The following is a 25220-nucleotide window of genomic DNA, read 5'->3' as shown; positions in this document are numbered from 1 at the left end:
TATGGTTTCTGTTTTTATTACATTTTGACGAATTTAGTTTTCTAAGATTATCCACTTGTTTTCAATATATTGGTATGAAGTCTGTTTCTGTTCTGTTCATGGGATAGATTTAATATCTCCTGTATCCTTGTTCTTTTCTATACCCCTAATGGTGTTTATTTGATGCTTTCTTTTTTTCTCTTCGGTGAGTTTATTCAGAGATTGCTCCATATTATCAGTATTTTTTAAAGAATAGCAACAACACAAAAAGATTCACAGTGATTATCTCTGGATGATTTCTAGGATCTTTATTTTCTTACGTAGTTAAAAAAAAATCTCCCCAATAAATATATATTAACTTTATAAACCTCCCCCGTAATGCTTGATGAAAAAAAATTTTTTTAAAGTTTATTTTTGAGAGAGAGAGAGAATGAGAGAGAGAGAGACAGAGTGTGAGCAGGGGGGAGGGGCAGAGATGGAGGGAGACACAGAACCCGAAGCAGGCTCCAGGCTCTGAGCTGTCAGCACAGAGCCCCATGTGGGACTTGAACTCACAAATGGTCATATCATGACCTGAACTGAAGTTGGATGTTTAACCGACTGAGCCACCCAGGTGCCCCTGATTTTTTAAAAAGAAATGAGCTCACAGGTACAAAGAACAGATTGGTATCATTTAACAAAATGAAAAACTTTTAAACATAATAAGGAAGTATAGACTGGATATGAGATTTATAACTGGTTGAATGATTTTCCCTATATGGTATAGAAATCATTTCATGAAAAACCGTAGGATGGTCTGCAGTTGAATGCATAAGCCTCTGTTTTGGGCCCTATTCTGAACATTTTTTAATTATCAACTTCGATGATGATATATTAGACACTTATGAGATTTACAATATAACACATCTTGGGAAAACATTTAAAATATTGTATTTCAGGGGCGCCTGGGTGGCGCAGTCGGTTAAGCGTCCGACTTCAGCCAGGTCACGATCTCGCGGTCCGTGAGTTCGAGCCCCGCGTCGGGCTCTGGGCTGATGGCTCGGAGCCTGGAGCCTGTTTCCGATTCTGTGTCTCCCTCTCTCTCTGCCCCTCCCCCGTTCATGCTCTGTCTCTCTCTGTCCCCAAAAAATAAATAAACGTTGAAAAAAAATTTTTTTAAATCTTGTATTTCAGATTTAGATTGTATTTCAGATTCTCCATTTTGACAGAAAAAAAACATTCGTTTTGGTAGTCCAATGGCAGGTACATTGGAAGCAAGCTATGCCTTCCTCAAGATTCTACTGCATTTGCTGGAAAATTATAGTAAGAAATGAATAACACCAAAGTAACTATCAATATAAATGGTGTTTCCTGGAATAGTGCACAACTTGCACAACAGGGAGGGGTTCCTCTAACCTGGAAAGACATATTCATATCTATGAGGTGACCTTTTTTTAAATGCTTATTTATTTATTTTAAAAGAGACAGAGAGAGTCGGGGAAGGGCAGAAAGAGAGGGAGAGAGTCTCTTAAGCAGGCTCCACGCTCAGCACAGAGTCCGATGTGGGGCTCCATCCCACGAACCATGAGATCACGACCTGAGCCGAAATCAAGAATGGCGGCTCGGCCGATTGAGCCACCCAGGCACCCCTATAAGGTGACATTTAATAAAGATACATATGGTAGTTTGCATAACGTCAAGTCATTTAAGTGCACAGTTCAGGGTGGGAGAAACACGTCAACATGATTTTCTATGAAAAACTGGCTCACAGATTTTACCTGAGTGTAAGACAGGTTGACATGGCTGCCAGGCAAGCTAGCACACTGATAGAGTGTTCGTGTCCAGATATCTTCAGTGGATGCTGTGAAGTCCGAATTCAACTGAAATGTGGCTCACACAACTATACCACAAGTGAAGAGGGATGCTGCTTTTCTTGGAACTAGATAGGAGTTGTCACTTGGGATGCTGAAAAGTCCTGTTCTCAGAGAACTGATGAAGGAACTAGGTCTTTTGAAGAGCGAGCCATGAAGACTTAGGGACAAATAATAAATCCTTAAGTGTTTGAAGAATTGCCAGGTGAACGAGTCATTTGATTTACTTCACCTCGCACTTAACATCCAGGCTAAAGGAGGTGGATCTGTGTTGCAAGAGGGAAGAATCTTCTACAAAGGTGTCAGGAATGGACACAGGTACTGGGTGAAAATTCAGATAATCTTTCTCCAATGGGTAATATGTATAAAAATCCTTAACATTTTGCATGCCCATTGGCCGGGCTAGTCTAATTCTAGGAATTTCTACTGAATAAATAATTTGATACTCCCCGAGGCATTTGGAACAGTAAAAGATTTGGATATGTTACTAAATAAAGAAGAGGAAAGGAAAAAAACAAAAGAGACACAGAGAGAAAAAACAAGAGAATGGGGGCAAAGAGAACTGGGGAGAGGATGAACTCCATGAAACAAAAACTACTATTCTAAGGATGGGGGTGGAAAGGACAGCGAGATATTATTAGAAAATTGCCAGTCAAAATAAGGTTGGATGCAGGCCACTGAGGCAATGGCCCAATTTTTTTGTTAATTAGATGAGAGAATTGTGATTGCTAAAATAAAACTCAGATTGAGGATCTCTAGTGAAGTGAGGTCAACAAAAATAGCTAATAGGTGGGAAATTACTTTAGTCATTTGAAAGTGAAGAAACCTATTACAAATGGGTGTTAAATTGGTTGCAGTTGTAGAGACAGAAAAGGGATTCGGGTGCAGATTATTGTATGTTATACTGCTGCATAAAGAGGGTTTCAGCATGTAGTTGCTAAGGAGATGCTCATTTTAGAAGTGTGCACTCGAGGTTAGACAGTAGTCCAGACATTTGTGATTATCTCCATCTGAAAATGACGGAGTGAAAGTCTCCGCAGAATAATTATTCCAAATTAGAATACTTAGATGATCTTAAGATACTAAGAGTTGCTTGTACTTCTGGTTTTGAATCGAAGAACAGTGCATAACATGTGGAAAGGCTAACCAGAAAAAAAGCTCCCACATCTTATTGAAAAAGATACTTATGGCATTATTCATAACGGTGAAAAACTGAACAAAAATTCAAACGCTAAATAACAGAGACATGGATATTCTGACCATGGTGTATTAGCATACGTCAATAGCTATGCATATTTTCATTAAAATGAGTGACGTTAAAAATAATAAGCATTTGGGGCGCCTGGGTGGCTCAGTCGGTTAAGCGTCCGACCTCAGCTCAGGTCATGATCTCCCAGTCTGTGGGTTCGAGCCCCGCGTCGGGCTCTGTGCTGACCGCTCAGAGCCTGGAGCCTGTTTCGGATTCTGTGTCTCCCTCTTTCTCTGACCCTCCCCTGTTCATGCTCTCTCTCTCTCTCTCTCTGTCTCAAAAATAAATAAATGTTAAAAAAAATTAAAAAAAATAATAAGCATTTATTAAAACGATAAGCATTCGTATGCATACAAACGTATACAAAATTATATTTATTCTATCGCTTTGGGGAAACTACTGGCACATCCAATAGTTAGTTCCTAATTGCCAGATTCATCCGTAGACTTTTTATTCCTTGCCTGACTTGACCACTCTTTGGTAGCTGACCTTGCTGAACTTTCCCTTTCTTGAAATCCCCTTCTCCCTTTGCTTCCATGCTGTTTTGATTTCCTTTTTATCTTTTCTATCTTTCTGGCTCTTTATTATTGCTTCCCTTGGCTTCACATCTGTGATTTAATGTCTGTGTAGCCCAGGAAACCGGCCTGTACTGCTTCATCTTCTAACTTACACGTGCTCCAATGTGATCTCATTCACTCTCAAACTTGGCTCGACCTTCTATGCGATAACCTTGATGAAACTTTCCCTGATCTTGACATTTTCCTGAACTCCAGAATCATACATTCAGCTGCCTCCACGTCTCCATCTTCCTCACCTGAGGATTTTTGACCAACCTGACACCTGTAAGGCCAGGTAGAAGGATTATCTTGAAGTCCCTCTATCTTTATTGCTTCTACCTTAGTCTGAACCACAGTCATCTCTCGTCTGGATTATTGTAAGAACCTCCCAAGTAATATTTGAATAAATGAATGTTTGCCTATGGGACATCTTAAACTGGATATTCTGCAGACAGATTATCTATTCAAAATGTCTAGAACAAAATCATCTTCTCCGTCTAAACTTATTCCGCTGCTCCTCGCATTGCGCCCCCCTCCCGCCGCCATTATCCTGTCTCAGTTGGAGGTAATGACATGCACCCAATTTTTCAAACCATAGATTGGTCATCATTTCTACTCTTTCTTTCCTGACACTTCAGTCATTCAATGTCCAAATCTAGGCAATTCTATATATTTTAATAGTGTTTTCTCCTTTTTAAAATTCTTAGCATCAGTATCCCACCCCCTTCCACTATAGTAAGAGCCCCTTGAGGCCAGGAGGCATGTCTTTTCAACTTTGTATTCCTAGTCCTTAACAGAGGGCCTAACATGTACTTAGTGCTCACAGTGTTTGAAATAAAAAATTGTATCATGGGGGCGCCTGGGTGGCTCAGTCATTGAGTGTCAGACTTCGGCTCAGGTCATGAACTTGTGGTTTGGGAGTTGTAGCCCTGCGTTGGGCTCTGTGCTGATAGATCCCCCCCGCTTCCCCTCGCGCTCACACTCTGTCTCTCAAAAATATATAAAGATTAAAAAAAATTGTACCATGTGCCACAAAAGGCAAAAATATGTGTAACGCGTTCATTGCAAATGTATAAAATGTACGCGTTTACATTTATGGATATTGGAAGAAGATTTCAAGTGTATAAAGAATTGGTGTTTTACTGTAGGGAATAATAAGCATTTTAAATGAAAAAGAAGCAGCAAATATGGAATTCACAGGCAAAGAGGAAGCTAGCCCCAACAGTTAAAAATAGTTTAAATAGTTTAAAATAGACTAACATAGCTTCATAGTCTAAATGATCTAATAGTTTAAAATAATGTAACAGACACAAAAATTGAGCGCTCTATCTCCATATAAAAGAACTATCTGCGGAATACTGCATGTATACAGTGATCTCATTTAGCTGATAATGCACGGGCTGGAGGATTTCATGCACTTTTCATACAAAGTTTAAAAAACGGTTAGGTTTAAGAAATATATCGTGTCTTAGGTGGCAGACTGTGCGGCAGGCAGGATCATGGCTCCCTGAAGATGGTCACGTCTTACTCCACGGGATTTGTGCAGATGTTACCTTACGTGGCAAAAGGGACTTCGCAGATGTGATAAAGTTCACGATCCTGAGATGGGGAGATTATCCTCGGTTGCCTGGGTGGGCCCAACATAACTACAAGGGTCTTTGAAAGGGAAAGAGAAGAGAGTCGGAGGAGGAGACCTGACCACAGAAGCCAAGAGCGGTGATGCCATTGCAGGCTTTGAAGACTGAAGACGTAGCCAGGAGTGAAGGAATGTCGGCAAGCCTCCAGAAGCTGGAAAAGGCAGGACAATGGATTCCCCCCTAGAACCTCCAGAAGGAACTCAGCCCTGCTGCCCAGATTCTGACGTTGGCTCGGTGAGATCCATTTCCGACTTGTGATCTCCAGAACTATAGGATAATAAGGGTGTGTTATTTTAAGCCACGAGGTTTGTGGTGACTGGTTAGAGCAGGGACAGGAAACTAAAACACTTAGGATTTCATCAAAAACCTGGCTAAATGACATTGAGATCTCTAACAGCAAGATTTCTGCCGTGCCTTTAAGTCTGTTCTCTTGTTTCAGTTCACATTGCTCCCACCAAGTATTTAGGCTTAATGCAAATCACAGCACTGATTGGGGCATTACATAATGTCCCTTTTCCAAGCATTGTTCTACACTTTTTACATTACATTAACTCACTTAATCCTCTCAACCCCCCTATGTGATAGGTATTGTTATTATCTCCATGTTACAGAGAACCTGAGCGTTTAAAATACTCACTCAAAATTGCACGATCAGTAAACACAGGGTTGGAGCACAGCTCTCTGGCTCCAAAGCTCCAGAGAGAAAGCATTTCAAATGGAGAAGTCTTTCTTCTCTATCCTTTCTTTCTAAACCCCAGCTTGAAATGCTTCTTCCTATTAAGCCCCCATATTCTTTGTTCAAGTATCTATGCCTCTAACTTCGCTCTGAATTGTATTTAACTGTCTACAGTTCCACTAGACTGTGAGAGTAGGTGCTGTTTTTACAAAATTTTGAATTCTCTCCTCTCAGCTTCAAACTTATATATGGGAAATCCTTATTTTTTGTTACTTGATCACTCAGGAAAAGCTCCTTTACAATAAATCCTATTACAAACTTTGTAATAGGATCTCTAAGTTCCAACACAAGACTTACTTATCTCAGGTAATGTGCATCCACAATAACAACTTTTTAAAAACTGCACATTCCTCAAATCAAAAAGTTTTTTCTCTCTTCTTCTCCTTTTCTAAATGTTTATTTTTGAGAGAGAGAGAGAGAGAGAGAGCGTGAGAGAGCCTGAGTGGGGGAGGGACAGAAAGAGAGGAGGACAGAGGATCTGTAGCAGGCTCCATTGACAGCCGAGAACCTGTTGCGGGGCTCGAACCCACAAACCGCGAGATCATGACCCCAGCTGAAGTCGGAAACTCGACCAAGGCACCCAGGTGCCCCCAAGAGGTTTTTCTAATGAACTGTTATAAGGAAAAAGGAAAAGTCATGCATTTTAAGTTTTTACTCAGTTTTACCCAATTTTTATGATATAGTAACTTATACTTGTTAGTGACTCTTTATCTCTTTTGGAGACATGATAAAACCTGGGACTTTTCTCCCGAGCAGGATGAACACAAACAGCTCTCCTCTTTGGTTTTTTAAGTTCTGGAGTTCACTGACCCCTTAGGGTACATTCTTGCATAGTCTAAACGTCCACAGACCCAGGCTAAGAACACTTAAAGTACGTGGATGGGCGTGTCCTGCCTTTCTTCATTTGAGTTCTCCTTAACCCCGGACCCAGCCCTCCACCCCACCAAGGGGTCTTCTCAAGGTAGGATTACTTCAGCCATCAGCCAAACTATTCCTCTGTTCTGCCGGGCTGCCTCAGCCCCATGACCCACAGATGCTCCTGGCCTGGAAACCCTCTTCCTCTCAGGGTCTGCATCAAGGAGTTCTGCCTTAGGAAGCTTTTCTAGAAAGGCCTTTTCTGGAAAGCAAGCATTCCGACTGGCCTGCCACCCATGGCACTTTTCTAGCCTGCTGGGCTGAAGCAATCTTTCTTTCCAGGCCCCGAAGATCGCCAAAGAACACTTGTTTTCAGAGAGCAATATGGCAAAATAGGGCTCTTGATGTTTGGCAAAGAAACAAATGAGGCGAGACAGCATATTTTTTCAGGTAATGCCAGGTCCCTCAAAACAGAAAACTACTTTTAAAAAGTACATTGTGGTTATTGTTCCATGAGACTCCTGCCTATTATCTAAATAGGTAATTATATTTATAATTTAGAATGGTGTGCACAAGTCTCGACACCCATAAATTGGTACATTATTTTTTTAGTATGCATTGGGAAGGTGTGAGAGTCAGACTCATCTTGATGAATGGGGTTAAATTTTTTTTTTTAATGTTTATTTACTTTTGAGAGACAGAGACAGAGTGTGAGCAGGGAAGGGGCAGAGAGAGGGAGAGAGAGAGAGAGAGAGAGAGAGAGAGAGAAAGGCACAGAATCTGAAGAGGCTCCAGGCTCTGAGCTGTCAGCACAGAGCCCGACGCGGGGCTCGAACTCACAAGCCGTGAGATCATGAAGTCAGAAGTCGGATGCTTAACCGACTGAGCCACCCAGGTGCCCCATTGATGAATGGGGTTAAAGTAAACACTGTCCTGATAACTCACGGTGATACGAATACTCCAAGGGACTCTCCCGAAAGCTCCTCCCCTTTGATCAAAGGCGGAAGAAGGTGAGGAGTGCCCCACGTGCAGCCAGGATACAAACTGGGGAGCCTGACTGGTACCAGCTGTGTGACTGGCTGTAGCACATATTACTATGCATTGTCAACTTCTGGATCTATTTGCACCCAGATGCAGCTCCTAGAGGTGCCAAAACGTCATAGTTTACAAATACATGTGAGTAGGAGAAAAGTTTTGCTTTGTCTGAGAGAGAGCTTCAGCCCACAGCTCCAAGAGTGTGCGTGGAAATATTATTCTAGGTGCTGCCTGGTGGGCTAATGGTGAGTCAGTACAAAATGGAGAGTAGGAGCAGAGTAAGGTCCTGGATGGGATAGCGCCGGGGGCCTGGGGAGGGTCAAGGGAAACTGTGTGACGTGCCCAGCACAATGCCCCACCCATAACGAGTGACTAATAAACGGTAGGTGAACTCTGGGTGAAATCCCAGACTAGATGTCACGTTTCTAGCGAAAAGTTGGTTTTCCTTACAGAAAATGAGCTCCTTTATAGAATTTACTCCTCAAAATAACTCCACGTGGTAAGTATTTTACAAAGGAGGAGGAGCTAGACGATGAGTGGAAGTGGCTTACTTAATGCCACATAGTGAGTAAGTGGAGGACAGCGCTCACGCAGGACAGCCCTCACTCCCTGTGCCTCCCTGCGCCCATCTGGCCATAATGGGACGGGATTGGCCGGTTCTGGCACCCCTAAGCAAGGAGGTATCACAACAGGACATTACCTTCTCTTGGCAAAGCCCAAGTCTAGTAGAAGTCATTACATTAAAACAGACAAAAAAACCAACTAGAGCAATGTTGTCCAATAGCATTTTCCACCACGATGGGAATGTTTTATATCTGTTTGTTCCATAGGGTAAACACCAGCCACGTGTGACTGCTAAGCACTAGCAATGTGGCTATTGTGACTGAGGGACTGAATTTTGTGTTATTTAACTTTAGTTAATGTAAATTTAAATAGCCACGTGTGGCTAGTGGCTACCACGTTGGACAGTAGAGAACTAGACCATGTGATTTAAAAGGAACGCTAAGGGCCATCTACTCGGATTTCCTTCCCCCTGTTCCTGACATGTTGATCCAGCCTCTCAGTACACATTAGAAAAAAAAAAAAAAGTTTATTTACTTATTTTGAGAAAGAGAGAGAGAGGGAGAGAGAATCCCAAGCAGGCCACACCGTCAGCACAGAGCCTGATGTGGGGCTTGAACTCGCCAACCACGAGGCCGTGACCTGAGCCAAAACCGAGAGTCAGATGCTTAATCTCCTGAGCCCGAGACCCAGGAGCCCCGTTGTCACACGTGTTTAAGAAGCTCTTCTCCTAACTTGGGATCTGGTGCTTTTGTTGGGAAAAAAGTCTCCCTACTCTTAACAGTAGCATCTTCAGGTGTACGTCCTGGGGATACAGATGGGTTTTGGTGTAATATACCCGTTCATTATTCCCTGGAGACATCTCTTGATATGCTCTCTCGGGGCTCCTCTTGTGCCTGTGAACTTTTAGGTCTCCAAGGGTAGCCCTGCCTGCATCTCAGTTCTCTGGGTGCACAGTGTTGCACCGCCAGCCACAGAATCTTGGAGATCCCATTGTGCTGGCCTGTGGCTGAGCTGAGCACAAGAGGCGGGATGGCTGTGAGGATGCCCTCCCTCTCCACCAGTGCCCTGCTCTCTGTCCAGATTTCTTCTCCAAGGCCTGGGCAGCCCCACCGCCTCTGGGGCCAGCAGCCTGGTTGTTGGGCTCAGCCTGGTTGGTGTCTGATGCCTCCTGTGCCCCTCTGGGGTGTCTCCCCCAGCTCTTTCTTAGTCTCATGCCATTGCTCATCCTTAAAATTGCTGCCCAGAGAGTTAAATTGTTTGGGGTTTGGCCTCCAGGGTAAACCGTCTCCTTCATCTTTGGGAAATGTGAGTATTTTCAGAAAAAAAAATTATTCTATATCATCTTCTCCACTAGAGACTAAATCCTGTCCTCCATTCACCTATTTTCACCAGCTGGGTGGACTGCCATCTTATCTGTACTGTTCCTTTCCCCAAACTGGTCTTTCCTTTCCCATGTTTATCTAGGCCCCTCTCCCAGATTTCAGTCTGGGTCACACAGTTGGCGAATAGGTCTTGGTTGAAGGAAAAGCTTGTTGAAAATGGCAGTTCTATTAAATCACTTAACAAAAATTTTTATTGTACACCTGTGATCTAGATAATACAAAGGACTACATATTTTGATAGTTGGGTGGAGCTCTTGGTTGGAGCTGAGAAATACAACACTACATTCTATTCATCCATTAATCTAATTAAATGAAATTAAATTGGCATGGTTTAATTTTAGTGAATTCATTTCTTACAAGTCCCCATTAAGTGAATAATTAACATTTCATTCTTATGTCTGGGGGTATTTTAGAAAATACTGAACCAAGAGAAAGTGGAGGCTGCAGAATATATTAAGACTGTATCCATTACTTTAAATGAACTTCATCTGGGCTTAAACAAAGAGGAAAGTGCATGAAGTAAGGGCTTGCTAGAACACTGAATTGCCTGCAGTGAGATACATGTACATGAGGAGAAATCCAAAATGAGCTGAGAAGTGGGAGAATACAGACTACATTGACTTCCAAGTTCATAACTGAGGATGGCACCTTTTATCCTGATGCATTTCTGAAGTCTGACCCCTCTGTATTGTTACCTATTATAAGAATTTAGTTTAAACTCTACTAACATACCCTAACAGCATGTGTTTCTTGGATATACGCAGCCACCCCTAAGGTGGTACATGAGTGCTTTGCATTGTATATTATATGACTCCCTTAATTCAGTGATATGCTCATAGGTAATTAAGAAGCGTTCTAAAGGTAGACCTTTAGAGAAACTTACCTTTTCCTTGAGACCTAGAGTAGTAGTTTGACAAATAGTAAAACTAGTGAACTTCTTACAGATTTAGTTAACGATCTGGGATATATGGAGCTCGTGCACCAAGCAGAATTCTGGCTCACAATACACCTGAGAAATATCACTCCGGTCTCCCAAAAGGACAAAATGTAAAGTCACAGTGACTTACAGAGGAATTGGGTTTGGGGATTCCTAGTTCATTTCCTCATCATTTCAGTGAAATTACGTCTTATGGAAGCAAACATCCCTACATTAAAGCAAGCAGAGGATATTAAATGGGCATTTCATACCATATTTATTTGGACATAGCTTTACAGTGTTACTAACAACACCACTAACTACAATCAGGTTGGCAGTCTCAAGGGATCAGTAGTGTTGTTTCCTGTTGAAACAAATGATTCATCAAAACAGCCTTGAGAGATGGCTGTTTCATGGATTGAGGTACGATTTTCCAGTTACATGAAATGATACTGTGCTACTACAATTTAGCAATTTATATATCTGTCTTTGTAAACAAATCTCACATGTTCCTTGCTTTCTAACATGGCCACTTTCCAAACTAGACTTATATTTATACCCAATCATAAAGACAGAATCTGTGTTTTCATCATTAGTTGATCATTTTTAAAATTGTTATTAAAAGAGACGCTCGTGAAGAAACAACCCTCCGGGAAAAGAACAAAGGGCATAGTCACAAAGTTCAGAGGCAGGATGATATGCTGGAAAGTGAACAGATTTTGGAATCAGAGCAGGGCTTAAATCTCCGTTATGTCCCTTACTAGTGGGATAATCTTGAGCAAATTAATTACCCCCATTTTGTATGTAATGCAGGTCTGAGAAGTTACCCCAGTAACTTTGAGAAATAAGGGCAATATATATTAAGCATAGGCCGATAGAACTTTCTCAATAAATTATGGTCCCTTTCCTCCTTCGCCTTCTCCTTCATCTTCTCATTGCCATCATTCATTATCACACGGAAGCATATCTGGCAGGTACTGAACATGAGAAGATGCTCAGTTTGGTGCTGTGGAAAGGAATCAAGGGCCCCGTGTGTTTTTCAAAATGTCAGTTCCTCTCTCTGGGTCACAGATGAGGAAGAAGGTATGAGGGTGATAGATGCATTTGTCCATCAAAGCCAAGAAGTGATTTGAAAGTGTGGCTCAATCGGAAGCTCTGGGTGCGCCGTGATCAGCTGTTGTTTTCATGCGCGGGGCACCAGACTGCAGCCTGGGAGAGCTGTCGCTGCTAATTAAACTTATCAATGTTGGGATAGCTACCTGACATTGTTTTGACTTTTATCAGGACAGTGGATCGAGGGGGAAGGGATTTGGATTGGAATCTTCCTATTCTTGCTTCTGTTTTAAACGGTTGTATCAAGTTTGCTGTCTATGAACAAGGGAGCCCATGGTTCAAAAGCATAAAAAGCCCTGGGCTAACTGGCCGTTGAAGTTCTTTCTGACACCTGCTTCTATCGACTGTGTGTGCTCACTGGGAGTCGATAAGGAAGAAAGGCACAACGAGATGCACTCTCCAGAAACTCTAGCAGCAGACTAAACCACAACCAAATTAGACCCAGTGCCTGGAGTGGGAAAAGGAGGGGCGGGGCAGTCAGCAGAGTTTCTCCAGCGTCCAGAATACCAAGACAAATGAATGCCTCGTGCTACGTGGTTGAGGAGCACTAACACACGGGGTAAGAGGAACTCAGGAAGACTTGCTTTGCCTCCCTGCTTCTGGACTGCTCTCTACAACTGAAGAGCCATGAGAGTGCCAGTTAGTTTCTCTAGGCCTCAGTTTCCCCCTTGTAAGCGTGATTTTGGGGTCGTCTCCCATTCCCAGTTACATAATAGCTACCTAAAAAAATCGGGGAAGAAAAGACAAGAAAGGAAGAAAGAGAAGAAGGAAAAGAAAGGAACAGGAGAAAACACAGCTAAGCCCCATTCTCTCTGCTCAGTAGGATGCAGGGGATGGGGTGTGTGTGTGAAAAGTAGGAAGCAGTACAATTAACCTCACATATCTGATTTCCGAGGGTTACTGCAGTAAGATCGGTGAAGGACGTTATTAAGGTCTTGCCTAGCATGCGAACGGTCTTCTAGGGAGATCCATAATATCACTCTGGGAGATGGGGTGATATTTATGAGGACAGGGCACAGAGGACAAGCAAGGTCAGTCTGGAGGAGAAATGAGGATGTAGTTTCCAACTTCCTACTGTGGAGCAGGAATTGGTTATCTCGATTTACCCATGGAATCTAATAAATAACAGTTGGCTTTGGGATTTTTTTTTTTTTTAAAGCAGCATGAAAAGTCAAAATATGTATTTTTACAGAAGCGTGAAAGCTCATAGGAGACATTTTTGATCGATTGTTCAGTTCATGAGATCATCTGGCGTGAAATAAAGTGTTTCTTTTTCTGTGCAGTGATTGCATAAGCCAAATATGGCAGGGCGACCTACACGATAATTTTCGGCCTATGGATCTGATTTTTTACAAGCCTCACCACACACCCCTCACAGAGGGTTCTTGTTTTTGGTGGATTTGTTTCACCTCCTTTATGAAAGCCTTCAAGAGAAGGCAGCAAGCAGGAAAATCAGCTATTTATAGGCTTTTTTTTTTTTGACGAAAAGTGTCTGCTCAGCGTGCCATGGAACACTTCCAAGAGGTGGGAGAACAGGAAACTATCTAAAATCAACTAGAAGGCTGGAGGAGTGTTACGGGGGAAAGATTCTTACAGGGGAATCATTTTCAGAAAGCTTAGGTTTCATTTGCAAACAAATGACAGTTACTTTCACCGACACCCCCTGAGTTACCAAAGAGCCCGCTAAACTTGTACTAGTTGAGGAAAGAAGAAGAAGAAGAAAAGACATGACTTCTCCAGAGATTATAAGCAGCTGGGATTTTTAATGGAACTTTAAAGGAGCGCCACTCTCTGTATCTGTTGACTGCCGGAGGGGCCACAGGTCAGACCAGTGTGCATGTAGAACAGTTTGGCTGGTAGGTGGCCTTTGTGTAGCTGGCTTCAGAGGGTGGGGAGGATTAATCTGGGACTTTGGGCATGAGCAAGGAAGACAGACGGACCAGGGCCTGTTGTCACTGCTAGCAGAGGAACTCCCACTTCTCAAAGTTGCTCTGCTGGGAACACTCCTCGGAAAACTTGGATGAGTCGTTACGGGAGGCAAGTGGCTAGAGCCCCCTCGTAGACAAGCTTCCACAGCCATTGCTGTGAATGAAACTCGTCCTGTTGAGTTGGCCAAAGCTGCCCGGAATTAGGCGGTCTTGACAGACTGAAGACACGAAAGCAAAAGCAGGTCTTCTCTGAAGCACCTAAAGCTTCGGGAAGCCAGAGGAAATGCGTTCCGTTGGCAAATATAAGCCAGGGGAAAACCTGACCCGCTGAGGCTGGGCTATCAAAAGATTGACCCTTGGTGATCTTTTCATCTGCAGGCAAAAGCCTCATGTGTTTCGTTGGAACACGGGTGAAGAAGCCTTAAACGTCCACTGGGACACTGGGAGAGGGCTTTCCTTTATCAGGAAATCAGATATGCTCGTCCTAACCCTGGTTTAATAAAAGTTGGGTGAGGCAAAATAGAAGACAGTGGTAAGGTACGGGGAACACATGAAGAAGCCGTGAAGCATTTTGATATCTGAAGGTCTGTAAACTCAAAACATTTCACACTATTTTTTCCCACATTAGAAATTAATTTTTTCCCGAAGACCTGAACGAACATAGGACTCATATCATTAGGCCCATTTTACAGACACAGAAATGGAAGTACAGATGAAGGGAGACCAAAATCATGTTGGAAGTCAGCAGCAATAGTAAAATTAATGGAACGCCCGAAGCCCGTGTTTTCATCTGTTAGACTCTACTGCCCCCTTCAGTAAATAAGATGATAAATGTAGGCTGATAGTTCCCTAGAGTCGGGTTAAAGTGTGGCTCTTAGGTTGATCTCTGTGTGGGAATCACCCAGCACTATAGAATCAAACTCTCTTGGGTTGACGTCAGAAATCTTTATTTTATAGACACTTTAAAGGTGATTCTTGCGCACACAAAGTTAACGAAACATCGCCCTAAATATTCAACGATGGGGCAAGTGGCTACATGTATATATGATTCTATACATATGGCCACAGCTTTGTTAACAATTTTTTTAATGTTTATTTAGTTTTGAGAGAGGGATACAGAGTGCGAGTGGGGGGTGGTGGCAGAGAGAGAGGGAGACACAGAATCTGAAGGAGGCTCTAGGCTCTGGGCTGTCAACACAGAGACGGATGTGGGGCTCGAACTCGTGAACTGTGAGATCATGACCTGAGCCGAAGTTGGACGCTTCGCTGACGGAGCCACCCAGGAGCCCCTATGGTAACAATTTGCATACTAGGGAAGGTAAGGTGGGAAGTGTGGGATGCTTGCTACCAAGATAGTGTAAGACACCAGAGAGAAGTACGTTGGGCTCTGAGTCCCAGGGCTCTGAGTGTAGTGCTTAAAGATTACATATCCAAACATGGGGCACGTCTGCCCCATTTGCCCTCCTTTGGTACATGAGTCACTCATAATGAAACCACAGAGACGCAGGAGGGACCAATGGGGATAATAGGAGAAATAGACCTATTTCTATTTTTTAGAAATTAAAAATATACCACTCTGCCCTTTGTAACCACAGAATTACAAATTGCAGGTAATTATTTAGTTACCAACAGTTTTCATCACTTGTAAATCTTTTAAGCCACAAACATGATTCAGATCTCACTTTGAGATCAGTTCTTTTTTCCCTTTGCCTCCTTGTGCCTTGACCTCACTGCCTTAAAAGGATGTAGTAAGGCTGAATAAGCTATTCCTTGAAAAGGGCCTTAAAGGTTTTCACAGATGTGTGAAACATCATGGGGAAAAGAACAGGGCTGTCGCTGGGCAGTGAGCCTGCTGGTCTCAGTCCACTACCGACAAGATGACTGATCTTATATCAGTCAAGGTGTCTCCCTAAGGTTTATTTTTGTCATTTTTAGAAAGAGTGACTTCGACTAAATACTCTCAAAGAATTCTTCCATATGGTGATTGTTAGATACGTCGATAGGAAGATGCTATGTCCGCCTTTCAGGAAGAAGTTTTAAAGGAGAAGGTCTACCAGATGGCCTTCCAAAAGGGGTTCTAAAGTGCTAAAACTATCATTTTTCTGAAAAACAAAAAACAAAACCTGCTCGATTCTTTACCTACCTTAAGGTTTTAGGGACCGTAGGGTAAAATTCGGGAGGAGTTACACAATTCTGAAGGTCTATATTAAACAGTGGAAGGAAAAAGAAAAAACAAGTGGAGAAATCGTTTCCTTTCATTGTTGTTGGATGTCTCTTTGTAGGAAAGGTTTTTACCCTCATACCAGTGAAGCAAGACATCCCTAACTGGTTTCTACTAATGGTCCGAGGTGAAGTTCAATATAATCATTGTAAAGGCAAAATAATGAGTTTTCTAGTGAGAGCTTTGGGAAAGCTGATCCCCCACTCTTTGGTCATTCTTATATGGATATCGTGAAATTGTGTGTTTAAAATGGATCTTATGTCATGAATCAGAGATCAGAGAAAGCATATACATATAAATGCAAATTTTGAAGTATGAGTCCAGGGATGTTTATGCAGATGCAATGCGTTATGTGTGGACCTGTACACATGCATACTACAGACAGTAACTCTGGACTCCACGTAATTCTGCTTCATAGACAGTTCTGTGATATCAAAAGACCGAATCTGTGGGAAATTTCCTAGTTCCGTGAGAACAATGAGTAGAAACTTCGCCTGAGAGAATAGTGACTTAATGTACACGAAAGAAAAGATCTACCTGTCTAGAAAACTCATTCTGCAAATGTAATTAGAAGTCTCTTTATCTTGGAAATGGAAACAAGGTAGGGCATGTTGCTTAACTTTAGGGAAAAAAAAAACACGTCAGTTTTTAAAGATAGTTTTATATATTCTTACACTGAAAAGATCGGAGAATCAGAATTTCTTTGGCCATCAGTGTTCTCCAAGGGGGGTGGGGGAAGAGTTAAAAAAATACCAGAAACAAATAATTGGTCAAAAGCAACAGAAGGAATGAGACGATATGCTTCTCCTTACACTGTATTCCCTCCTTTACCTTTGCTAATTGTATAACAGCAGTGAATTCATTCTTATATGTTTATCTTTTAGCTAGAGAGAGGACTGGGTTGAAGGAGACTAAATCATTCATTGAGAAAAATTAGAGCACACCCCCCCCCACCCCCATTGCAGTTTCAGTCTAAGAATTTCTAAAAAACATTTAAATATGCATTTACAAAAATAAAGTAAAAAAAATGTTCCCTGTTCCATAATGTGTGTTCCAAGTGGCAGTTACCAGGGGCAGAACCTAATGATAGGGGATGGTCAAGATGATCTTGAGAAGCGGATAAATGAGCTCTGGATGGGAAGTTATACAGCCATGTTATTTTTATCCAGTGGGAAAAGTTACGGATTCAAAGGTTCAAATGAGTAATAAAAATCAGTGAGGTCACATAACTCTTCATGGCTATCATTAATAGTAACTTGGTTTTACCTGAAAAGGCCAATTTTAATTTTTCTCTACCAAGCTACCCCCTGGCAGATGACAGAAAAAAATCTGACCAAAAGGTATTATAGTTTGAACCATGTGAAGCTTCTGGTTTCAATTGTTTAGACCTATAAAGATGGAATTTCTCCATGATTCAGTGGGCACAAAAACCTGCTAAGAGAGGTTGTTGCCTTTGAACTTAAAGCAAAATGGTTAAAACCTAATCTAATCACCAAATCAAAGCCAACTTGGTAATATTGCATGTATTTTTTAGTGGTCCCTATAAAATCTCAAACAAAAGACCAATGTGTTCTACCACTCACAAATCACCGTTCCTGTAAAGTTGTATAAAGCTATGATCTCAAGCAGACAAGAGATTATGGATGAATCTTTCTGTACCGAACATGAATGATTACTTTGAGTTTTTGCCTTCAATTTGCTTCCAAGCAACCTGTTTTCTAAGGAGGATAGAGAATGAGGAAAAAAAGTCCACTGGCCACTAAGAGATTCAGGGCTAGTTTTTCTCTTATTTTGTGCTAACCAGAGGTATGCCTTCCTTTATTAGATTGGACTCTGATTGGAAAACATGTCTTGTGAAACCTTTGATTATGCTAACCAAGCACCTTAGAATAGTGAAATTGCAATCCAAGAATCATGAAGTTTCTTTAACAGCTTTCAGGAAGGATTTCCTATTTCTTTTTTTGAGCTTCCTTCGACTACCACTGACTCTTCTCTCACAGTGCTTTGCCAATTGTCTCCCCCACATCTCCACTATTATTTGGATATGGGCAATAGTGAGAATTAGACTCAGAGAATTACCAGGATTCTGCTAGCTGCACACTTTATTCTACGGTCAAAGTTAGGATCAGACAGGAGCAACCTTATTTTTCTATTAACAAAGAGGACACCTTTACTAAGATCAGTGAAAAATGGGGAGAAGACTGTGCAAGCCAAGTAGGAAATACATTCAAGAATCTTGACACTCCTTGCTGGATTATTAAGGCCATTTAAATTAAAAATAAAGAAAATTATCAGTTCATGTAGTTGACAGGTTTTGTTTTTTTTTTTTAAAAAGGCAGCAAGGAAACATTACAGTAACCAAGTAACCAAAGTCACTAGCAGAATTGCTCAGCACTGTCACACACTTAATATAAAGTAGTTTTAATTGATTTAATATAATTTAAATTGTTCCAAAACAAAAGGAAAGAAAACCTCAGCCGGGGAAGGAAAACTCCCACTAGGCAAAGACTGACATAATCTTGAACAAAATTTCGAACATTAGTTGTACTTGCACTGAAAAAAATCCTGGGTTCATGCTTGTTATGAATGACTCTTCAGTGTTTTTTTTTTTTTTTTTTTTTTTGTGGAGTCTAATTTAACCAACAGATAAAAAAGAAAGAAGGAAAGAAGGAAAGAAAGAAGGAAGGAGGGAAGGAAGGAGGGAGGGAAGAAAGGAAGGAAGGAAAGGAAGAAGGAAGGAAGGAAGGAAAGAAAGAAAGAAAGAAAGAAAGAAAGAAAGAAAGAAAGAAAGAAAGAAAGAGGAAAAAAAACAAAAACAAAAACAAAAAACTCCAACCATCCAGAAATTTTAATTTTGCAAAGGAACAGTAAGCATTTAGGATCCTTGCCTGGAAAACAACCGATCACATTTCAATCACTAGCCACGCAATGTCCTCTAATAGAACCTAGCACCTTAGATCAACTGTGTCAATGAAAGATTTTACGAAGCCTCTGTGACACGGATTTGTTAGGTATCCAATATCTCAACCTGTTTCTTACCATCTCTACATGCATTAATTTATTAGCTCTTTCAGTCTTTCTAGCTACTATTTACAGAAGAAATAAATGAACAAAAACTATCCTCCCCCCCCACCCCGGCAAAACCCCCACTCAAACCAAAAACACACTCTCACCAAATACAAAGTAATAAAAGAGTTGTACCCAAACCTGGTCAGTCCTTCCATTTCTTGAAACTTGCACGCAAACTGAAGAAACCCACTCAGCCTTAAAAAGGTCGATCATTTCTCTCTCCTAAAATTTCATCTCTGAGAGTGGCTTTCTTTCTCCGTCTCTGTCTTGCTCTCTCTCTCCCTCTCTCTCTGTGTGTCTCTACTTCTACCGGGGAGAGCGTTTTGTTTCCCTTTTCCTGTTTCTGCTGCTGGATGAATGCAAAATACATGATTGAAGGGATTTTTTTTTTTTTTTCAGGTTAACAGTTGGAAATCTAAAATCTTGCTCTTCTGAACGGCTTTATATGCTAGTCACTCAACACTTAACGTTCACATAAAGAAGCATGTACAGAACCAAGAATCCTGCTTTTCTAAAGCAAAACAAAACAACAACAACAACTCCTTTAACTCCTTTGAGCCCAATCTTATTTTATTAACTATTAGCACTTACCCGGAGATGTGCCATAAATGCTCTATTCCAAATGTATAAAAGCCAACCACATCTCAACTGAGAATTAAACAGTTTTAATGTCTTCAAATCCATGTCCCTGCTCCAAACCCTGATACAGTCACTGGCAGCGGTACAAGATTCTAAACAGCAGACATCTGATTCTTGACATTTAAAAATAACAATATTGGGGGGAAAGAAAAGGGAGTCTTTTTTTTTTTTTTTTTATTAACTACAAACAGCTTGTGAGTGAGCACATACCACAATCGACTGTATTAACTGGGTCTTGCAATAATTTCAAGCTACAGGACTTTATTTCTAAAGCCACGTCAGACAGAGGCCAAATACCTACAGACTTCTCACTTTCTGTATAACCGTGGCCATGGCCGAAGTTAAATTAATTTCAAGAGATAGTTTTATAAGGAGAAAATCAGGACTTTGCTAGTATTTAGATTCTATTATTGGTGAATACTGATTTAACTTTTGTGCAGTCTTGAATCCAATTAGGGACATATCAATCATTCTGTCGCTTGTCTAAGATGGGTCACATTTCATGTGCGTGTATCCTCAACTGTAGGCACAAATAAGAAGTCAAAGGAACACATACATTTGCTACAGAAGAAAACAGGTAATAAAATGAAAATAAAACGCATTTCTTTCGGTTTCTGGAGCACATTTTAGACTTAGATCTGGGATCAAGTCTTAGCTCTTTTACTCACTATCTAAGCATTGCTTGGTAAGCGATTTAATCTTTCGTGCCTTAGTTTCGTCATCTGTAAAACTGGAGTAAATAGTAATACGTTACGAAGTTATTTCAGGTACTAAATGAGATACTGTGTCGTTTCTGGCACACAACAGGTATTTGATATATGCCACTTCCTCCCTCTGTTTTATATCTGGAAGGGGTTGGGGTTCGACACGGTAACTAGAAAAATCCAGGCTATGAAGCCAGATATATCTGTTCTGACCCTCCATGTTGTCGCATACTGTGTGTCGGTAGGTAAATTACTTAACCTAATTTACTAAATCTCAGTCTCTTCAACTGTAAAATACCACACAGAGTTTTACAGGGCAAATTAGATAATATTGGGAAAACATGTACGTTTGGTAGGTATTTATTAAATGAGAGTTTCCAGGCCTCATAGCTCTTAAAAGTCACTCTCATGAGTACGCTTCATATGTAACTAAGGAGTTTAAAAATGTGAACTCAGATCACAGATCTTCTAGACCAAATGCCTCATGTTATGGCAGTGGAAGGAGACCCAGAGAGCTGGGATGATAATTCCAAGCCATATCACTAGGCAGTAAGTGATCACTAACTAGTTAGTGGCAAACAGGGACTAGAACATAGACCCTCTCCTTTGAAGTTCAATGCTTTGTCCACTAAACTTTGTGAGGCTGAAGTCAGGCACATATGTAGATCCAGTTTCAATATTAGTTGGTAATTAAGACACTACCACTGGAAAGAACACCCCCCCACACCCCCTACACACACACACTTTTCTTTATTTCCCCAAATTTGTTTCTAAGAATGAGCTTGTCAATGAAATTATTCCAGGGGAACTGGCAGGGTCTGGCTACACCTGTCTTTCTGAGAAAAGCTCCAGCGGGACTGCAGAGTCTCTGTTTCCTCTAAAGCAAGGAGAGAGACGGAGAGAATGTCCAGCTCGGGGAGTTTCCTGTTCTCCTTCCTCCCCCTGTGAATGTCCAGCTCCTTCTCCTTCTCCTTCACAGGAACCCTTTAATTTTTGGCACACTGGCTGGGAAGAACATGCTGTTCTACATTTAGTTTATCTGCCAGGCACACTACCTGCTCACACTGAATTTTTTTTTTCCAGTCTGAAAGTTTCACACAGAATAAGAACTCAACAAATGTCAATATTTATTAAAGAAGTTGTGCTTTTGAGCTCAGTTTATATTTAAAGGGTTTACCTAGCTTGGTTCAGCATTAATCATTGCTCAATGTAGGATAGAAAATCTTAATATTTTTCAGTCTTCCAATAACTTCAGAATTAAAAACAAAGGTCCTCTGGGTAACAAAGTCAGATTAGCTGTTGCTCTGGGGACGAAGGGAAGGAAATGGGATTGGGGAAGGTATATATGTGATCCATTGTAATTAATGTTTTATTTCTCTAGTTGGGTTATGTATGACTGAGCATTTGTTTTCTTATTATTTTTCTTTTATTATTTTTTTTTTAATTTTTTTTTCAACCTTTATTTATTTTTGGGACAGAGAGAGACAGAGCATGAACGGGGAGGGGCAGAGAGAGAGGGAGACACAGAATCGGAAACAGGCTCCAGGCTCTGAGCCATCAGCCCAGAGCCTGACGCGGGGCTCGAACTCACAGACCGCGAGATCGTGACCTGGCTGAAGTCGGACGCTTAACCGACTGCGCCACCCAGGCGCCCCTCTTATTATTTTTCTTTATACCTCTCTGTAAGCCTCAAACATTTCATTATAAAACCGGCTTAGAATAAGGTAAATAACTTCAAAATAGAATCTCCAAGTCTTTCTAATATGAGATGTGATAATGCTATGATACTAAATCTCATACTCAAATCTTTAAGCTTTCATTCTCGTTTTATGGAAAAGCTTTTAGTCATAATATGTTTACCCTACAGACTTTCTGCCTCCTGTTCACCATTTTCATGCCCTTGATTCCAGGGAAAGAGCTGTTTTGCATGAGGTAGAGATAAGCCTAACTCTTGGGTCTTCAACATATTGGCCATGAGGCTTTAAATCACGTGATATTTCTAAATGTTTCCTCTCTTTTTTTAAAAAAAATTTTTTTTCAACGTTTATTTATTTTTGGGACAGAGAGAGACAGAGCATGAACGGGGGAGGGGCAGAGAGAGAGGGAGACACAGAATCGGAAACAGGCTCCAGGCTCTGAGCCATCATCCCAGAGCCCGACGCGGGGCTCGAACTCACGGACCGCGAGATCGTGACCTGGCCGAAGTCGGACGCTTAACCGACTGCGCCACCCAGGCGCCCCAGAATCTAGTTTTTTATATGCTGAATGAGGAGGTTGGATTAGATGTACTGTTTAGCTCTGAAATTCCATGAATAGTTCTTGATGACTTAGCTCATCCAGCAACATTATAGTAAATGAGGCAATACCTCATTTACTTTCAGTGGGAGAAACTGACCACGTGATTGTGTGCTCTTTGTGAAAACACCCACACGTTGGTGGCTTCTGAATGCTGGGATGTCCTTGCCCAGTGACTGCCAGCCTGGCATATTCACAGGGCTTGGTAGAGGCATTCTCAAGGCAGCCAGGTTTGCAAGGAGGAATTCAGAGAGCAAAAAGTTGAATTTCTCAGTGGAAGACTGTTTGTCTTGCATTTCTTCTTCAGATCAGAGCGGGAACTGATTATGTCCTGCCTTTGTAGTCCAGTAAAAAGTTTTTTAAAAAGATGGGCGTCCCAGGAGACGAGAGAGGAAAAAAAAAAAGACACCGTGAAAAGGAAAAATCAGAGGGTCCTTCTTAGGGAGGGTTATATCTTGGGAAAAATGACAATACTAGATAGAGGGGTGGGGGCGGGGGAGAGATAAAGACTCCATGTAGGTTCCGTGAATGGAAGGGTAGTGGGAAAGAAGAAAAGGAGCGGGTTGCCTTGGATCTGTACGTGTGTGGTATTTACACGCCGACACTAATTGCATTTTATTGTGTGGATGCTTTCCCCCGCTTTTCCTTTTCTTCTCTGTTGTCCCGGGTCTCTGCAGGTGCACTTGTCAGGTCCCCAAACTGGCTCTATCTCTACCTCCTCAGCACCCAGGGCATTATCCCGATTCCCTGTGCTCCGGGGGTGGGAGTGCGGTTAGTGTTGGCGGTGGTGCTAACAATTGTGATGGTGAAGATACAGATCAAGATTCCCCAATAGCTTAAGGCAGAATTTAACAATAATAATAAAAAAAAACCAAAAACCCAACACAAAACCTCTCGATAGATCCTATTAAACTCTTTCCAGAATTTAAAAGATCATTGTCGACTTTTGTAAAAAGGTGGATTTATTTTAAAATTCTGGGTAGACTCCCCTTTTCTCTGCTCCCTATCCCATGTTCTCTGAGACAAAAGAGGAACCCGAATCATTAATAACTCCGCGCCTTTCTGCAGGCATGCTTTTCTAGAGCGGTTTTCTATCTCAAGATAAGTGGATGAGGTCGGTGGCAGTTTTGTTTCCTGAGAGGAGCAGTCGGCCAGAGAAATGCCTGACAATTTGCTCAGGTTCACGCAGACAAGACTAGGACCCAGGAGAAAACACCACACAATCAGCCGGTACAATTTCTAAGCACCCATCACTCGACATAAATGGTACCTGAAGGTACTGGCAGGAGCGCTCCTGCTGACAGGACTCTGACTTCACCATGGCCTGGTCCATGTTAACCGACGCTTTCTGGTACACCTCCCTGGCGCGGCTCACGGTCAGGGTGGAGGACCAGGCGCTCTTCTTCAGGAGCGGCGCGTCCAGGTTGACGGGCAGGTTGGCACAGGTGGAGCACTTGACGTCGTTGTTACTCCGGGAGGCCTTGACCGCCTGCTCGCTGATGGTGTTGTAGGCCTCCATGAAGTACTGCGAGGCCGAGCGGTCGGGGCACCTGCCCATGGTCATCACTCCAGAGGGCGCGTGGTAGATGCACACGTCGCCGTCCAGGTTGTCGTCGGAGCTCCACCAGCCCGGGGAGGCGTTGGCGCGGGCCTTGGGGTCGGCGCGCCGCTCCTTGCTCTTGCTGCGCTTGCCGTACCTCCCCGTCTGCGTCTCGTCGGGGCTGGCTTTGCCCCCGTTGACGCTGCCCTTGGACGGCCCCTCCAGGGAGTGCGACTTGGTGAAGAGCTTCTGGACCGAGTGGACCAGGTGGCGGATGCGGCCGGGGCTGTCGCTGCGGTGCTCCACGGCCGTGCGCTTGTACTGCAGCGTGTGGTAGCCATCCCGGCTGAGCGGCAGCTGCCTCTCAAACTGGTCCAGGAGGTTGGCGGGGATGCGGTTGGCCTTGGCGGCCAGCGTGCGGGGCACCAGGGCGCACTCGTCCTTCAGCTCCTGCTGCGAGGTGTAGTGCCTGCGCGGGAAGGTGCTGCTGGCCAGCGGGTCGCTGAACGGGCCCACGCACTCGGCCTGGAAGGAGTTCCGCTGAGTGTAGTAGGGGTGGTCGGCCGGGTGGTGCTCCAGCGGGCTCAGCAGGTAGGGCTTGCGGTCCGAGTGGTGCGACAGCGAGTCGCAGGCCGCGTCGCAGGTGACCCCGTGGTGGTGGCTGCGGCTGCCCGATAACCCTTTCATTGCTGATGGGCTGCAGCCTCGGGGGTCATGGACACCCCGTGGTTAGGTTCCACACCCCGTCTTGCGCAGAGACCTGGGGGCAAGGAAGAACAAGAGAGGGCAAAGGGTTAACGCTTGGGTCGGTGAGGAGATGTGGCTCTTTTGAGCACTGGCTACTGGGTTGGTTTTCTGGCGGAAGAACTAACTCATCGCTGTCCTTGAAAGCCGCTTTAATGCCTTGTTGGAAAGGCTTGAGCATCGGTGTAGGGCAGGGAGAGCCAACTG

The 25220-nt window shown here is 42.7% G+C and overlaps 1 protein-coding gene across 17 annotated transcripts in view; it reads right to left on the bottom strand.

Moving 5' to 3' along the window:
* The window catches only part of DLGAP1 (DLG associated protein 1), a 904837-nt gene that overhangs the window by 304628 nt on the left and 574989 nt on the right, over window positions 1–25220 (bottom strand). For 5 of the 17 annotated variants that reach the window (XM_086682542.1, XM_086682543.1, XM_086682539.1 and 2 more), the window contains exon 4: window positions 24000–25029. In XM_086682542.1, coding sequence (XP_086538668.1) covers window positions 24000–24956 — 957 coding nt within the window. In that variant the 5' untranslated portion in view covers window positions 24957–25029. Of the gene's footprint in view, window positions 1–19223; window positions 19427–19682; window positions 19825–23999; window positions 25030–25220 lie in introns of those variants that run through there. The other 12 variants (XM_086682545.1, XM_086682548.1, XM_086682553.1 and 9 more) reach the window with 8 other exon arrangements.

This window comes from Puma concolor, chromosome D3, assembly GCF_028749965.1.
Source record: "Puma concolor isolate L17-30 chromosome D3, mPumCon1.1.hap2, whole genome shotgun sequence".
Classification (NCBI taxonomy): Eukaryota; Metazoa; Chordata; class Mammalia; order Carnivora; family Felidae; genus Puma; species Puma concolor.
The sequence above is the reverse complement of the archived record's forward strand: the minus strand, read 5'-3'. Positions and strand labels throughout refer to the sequence as shown.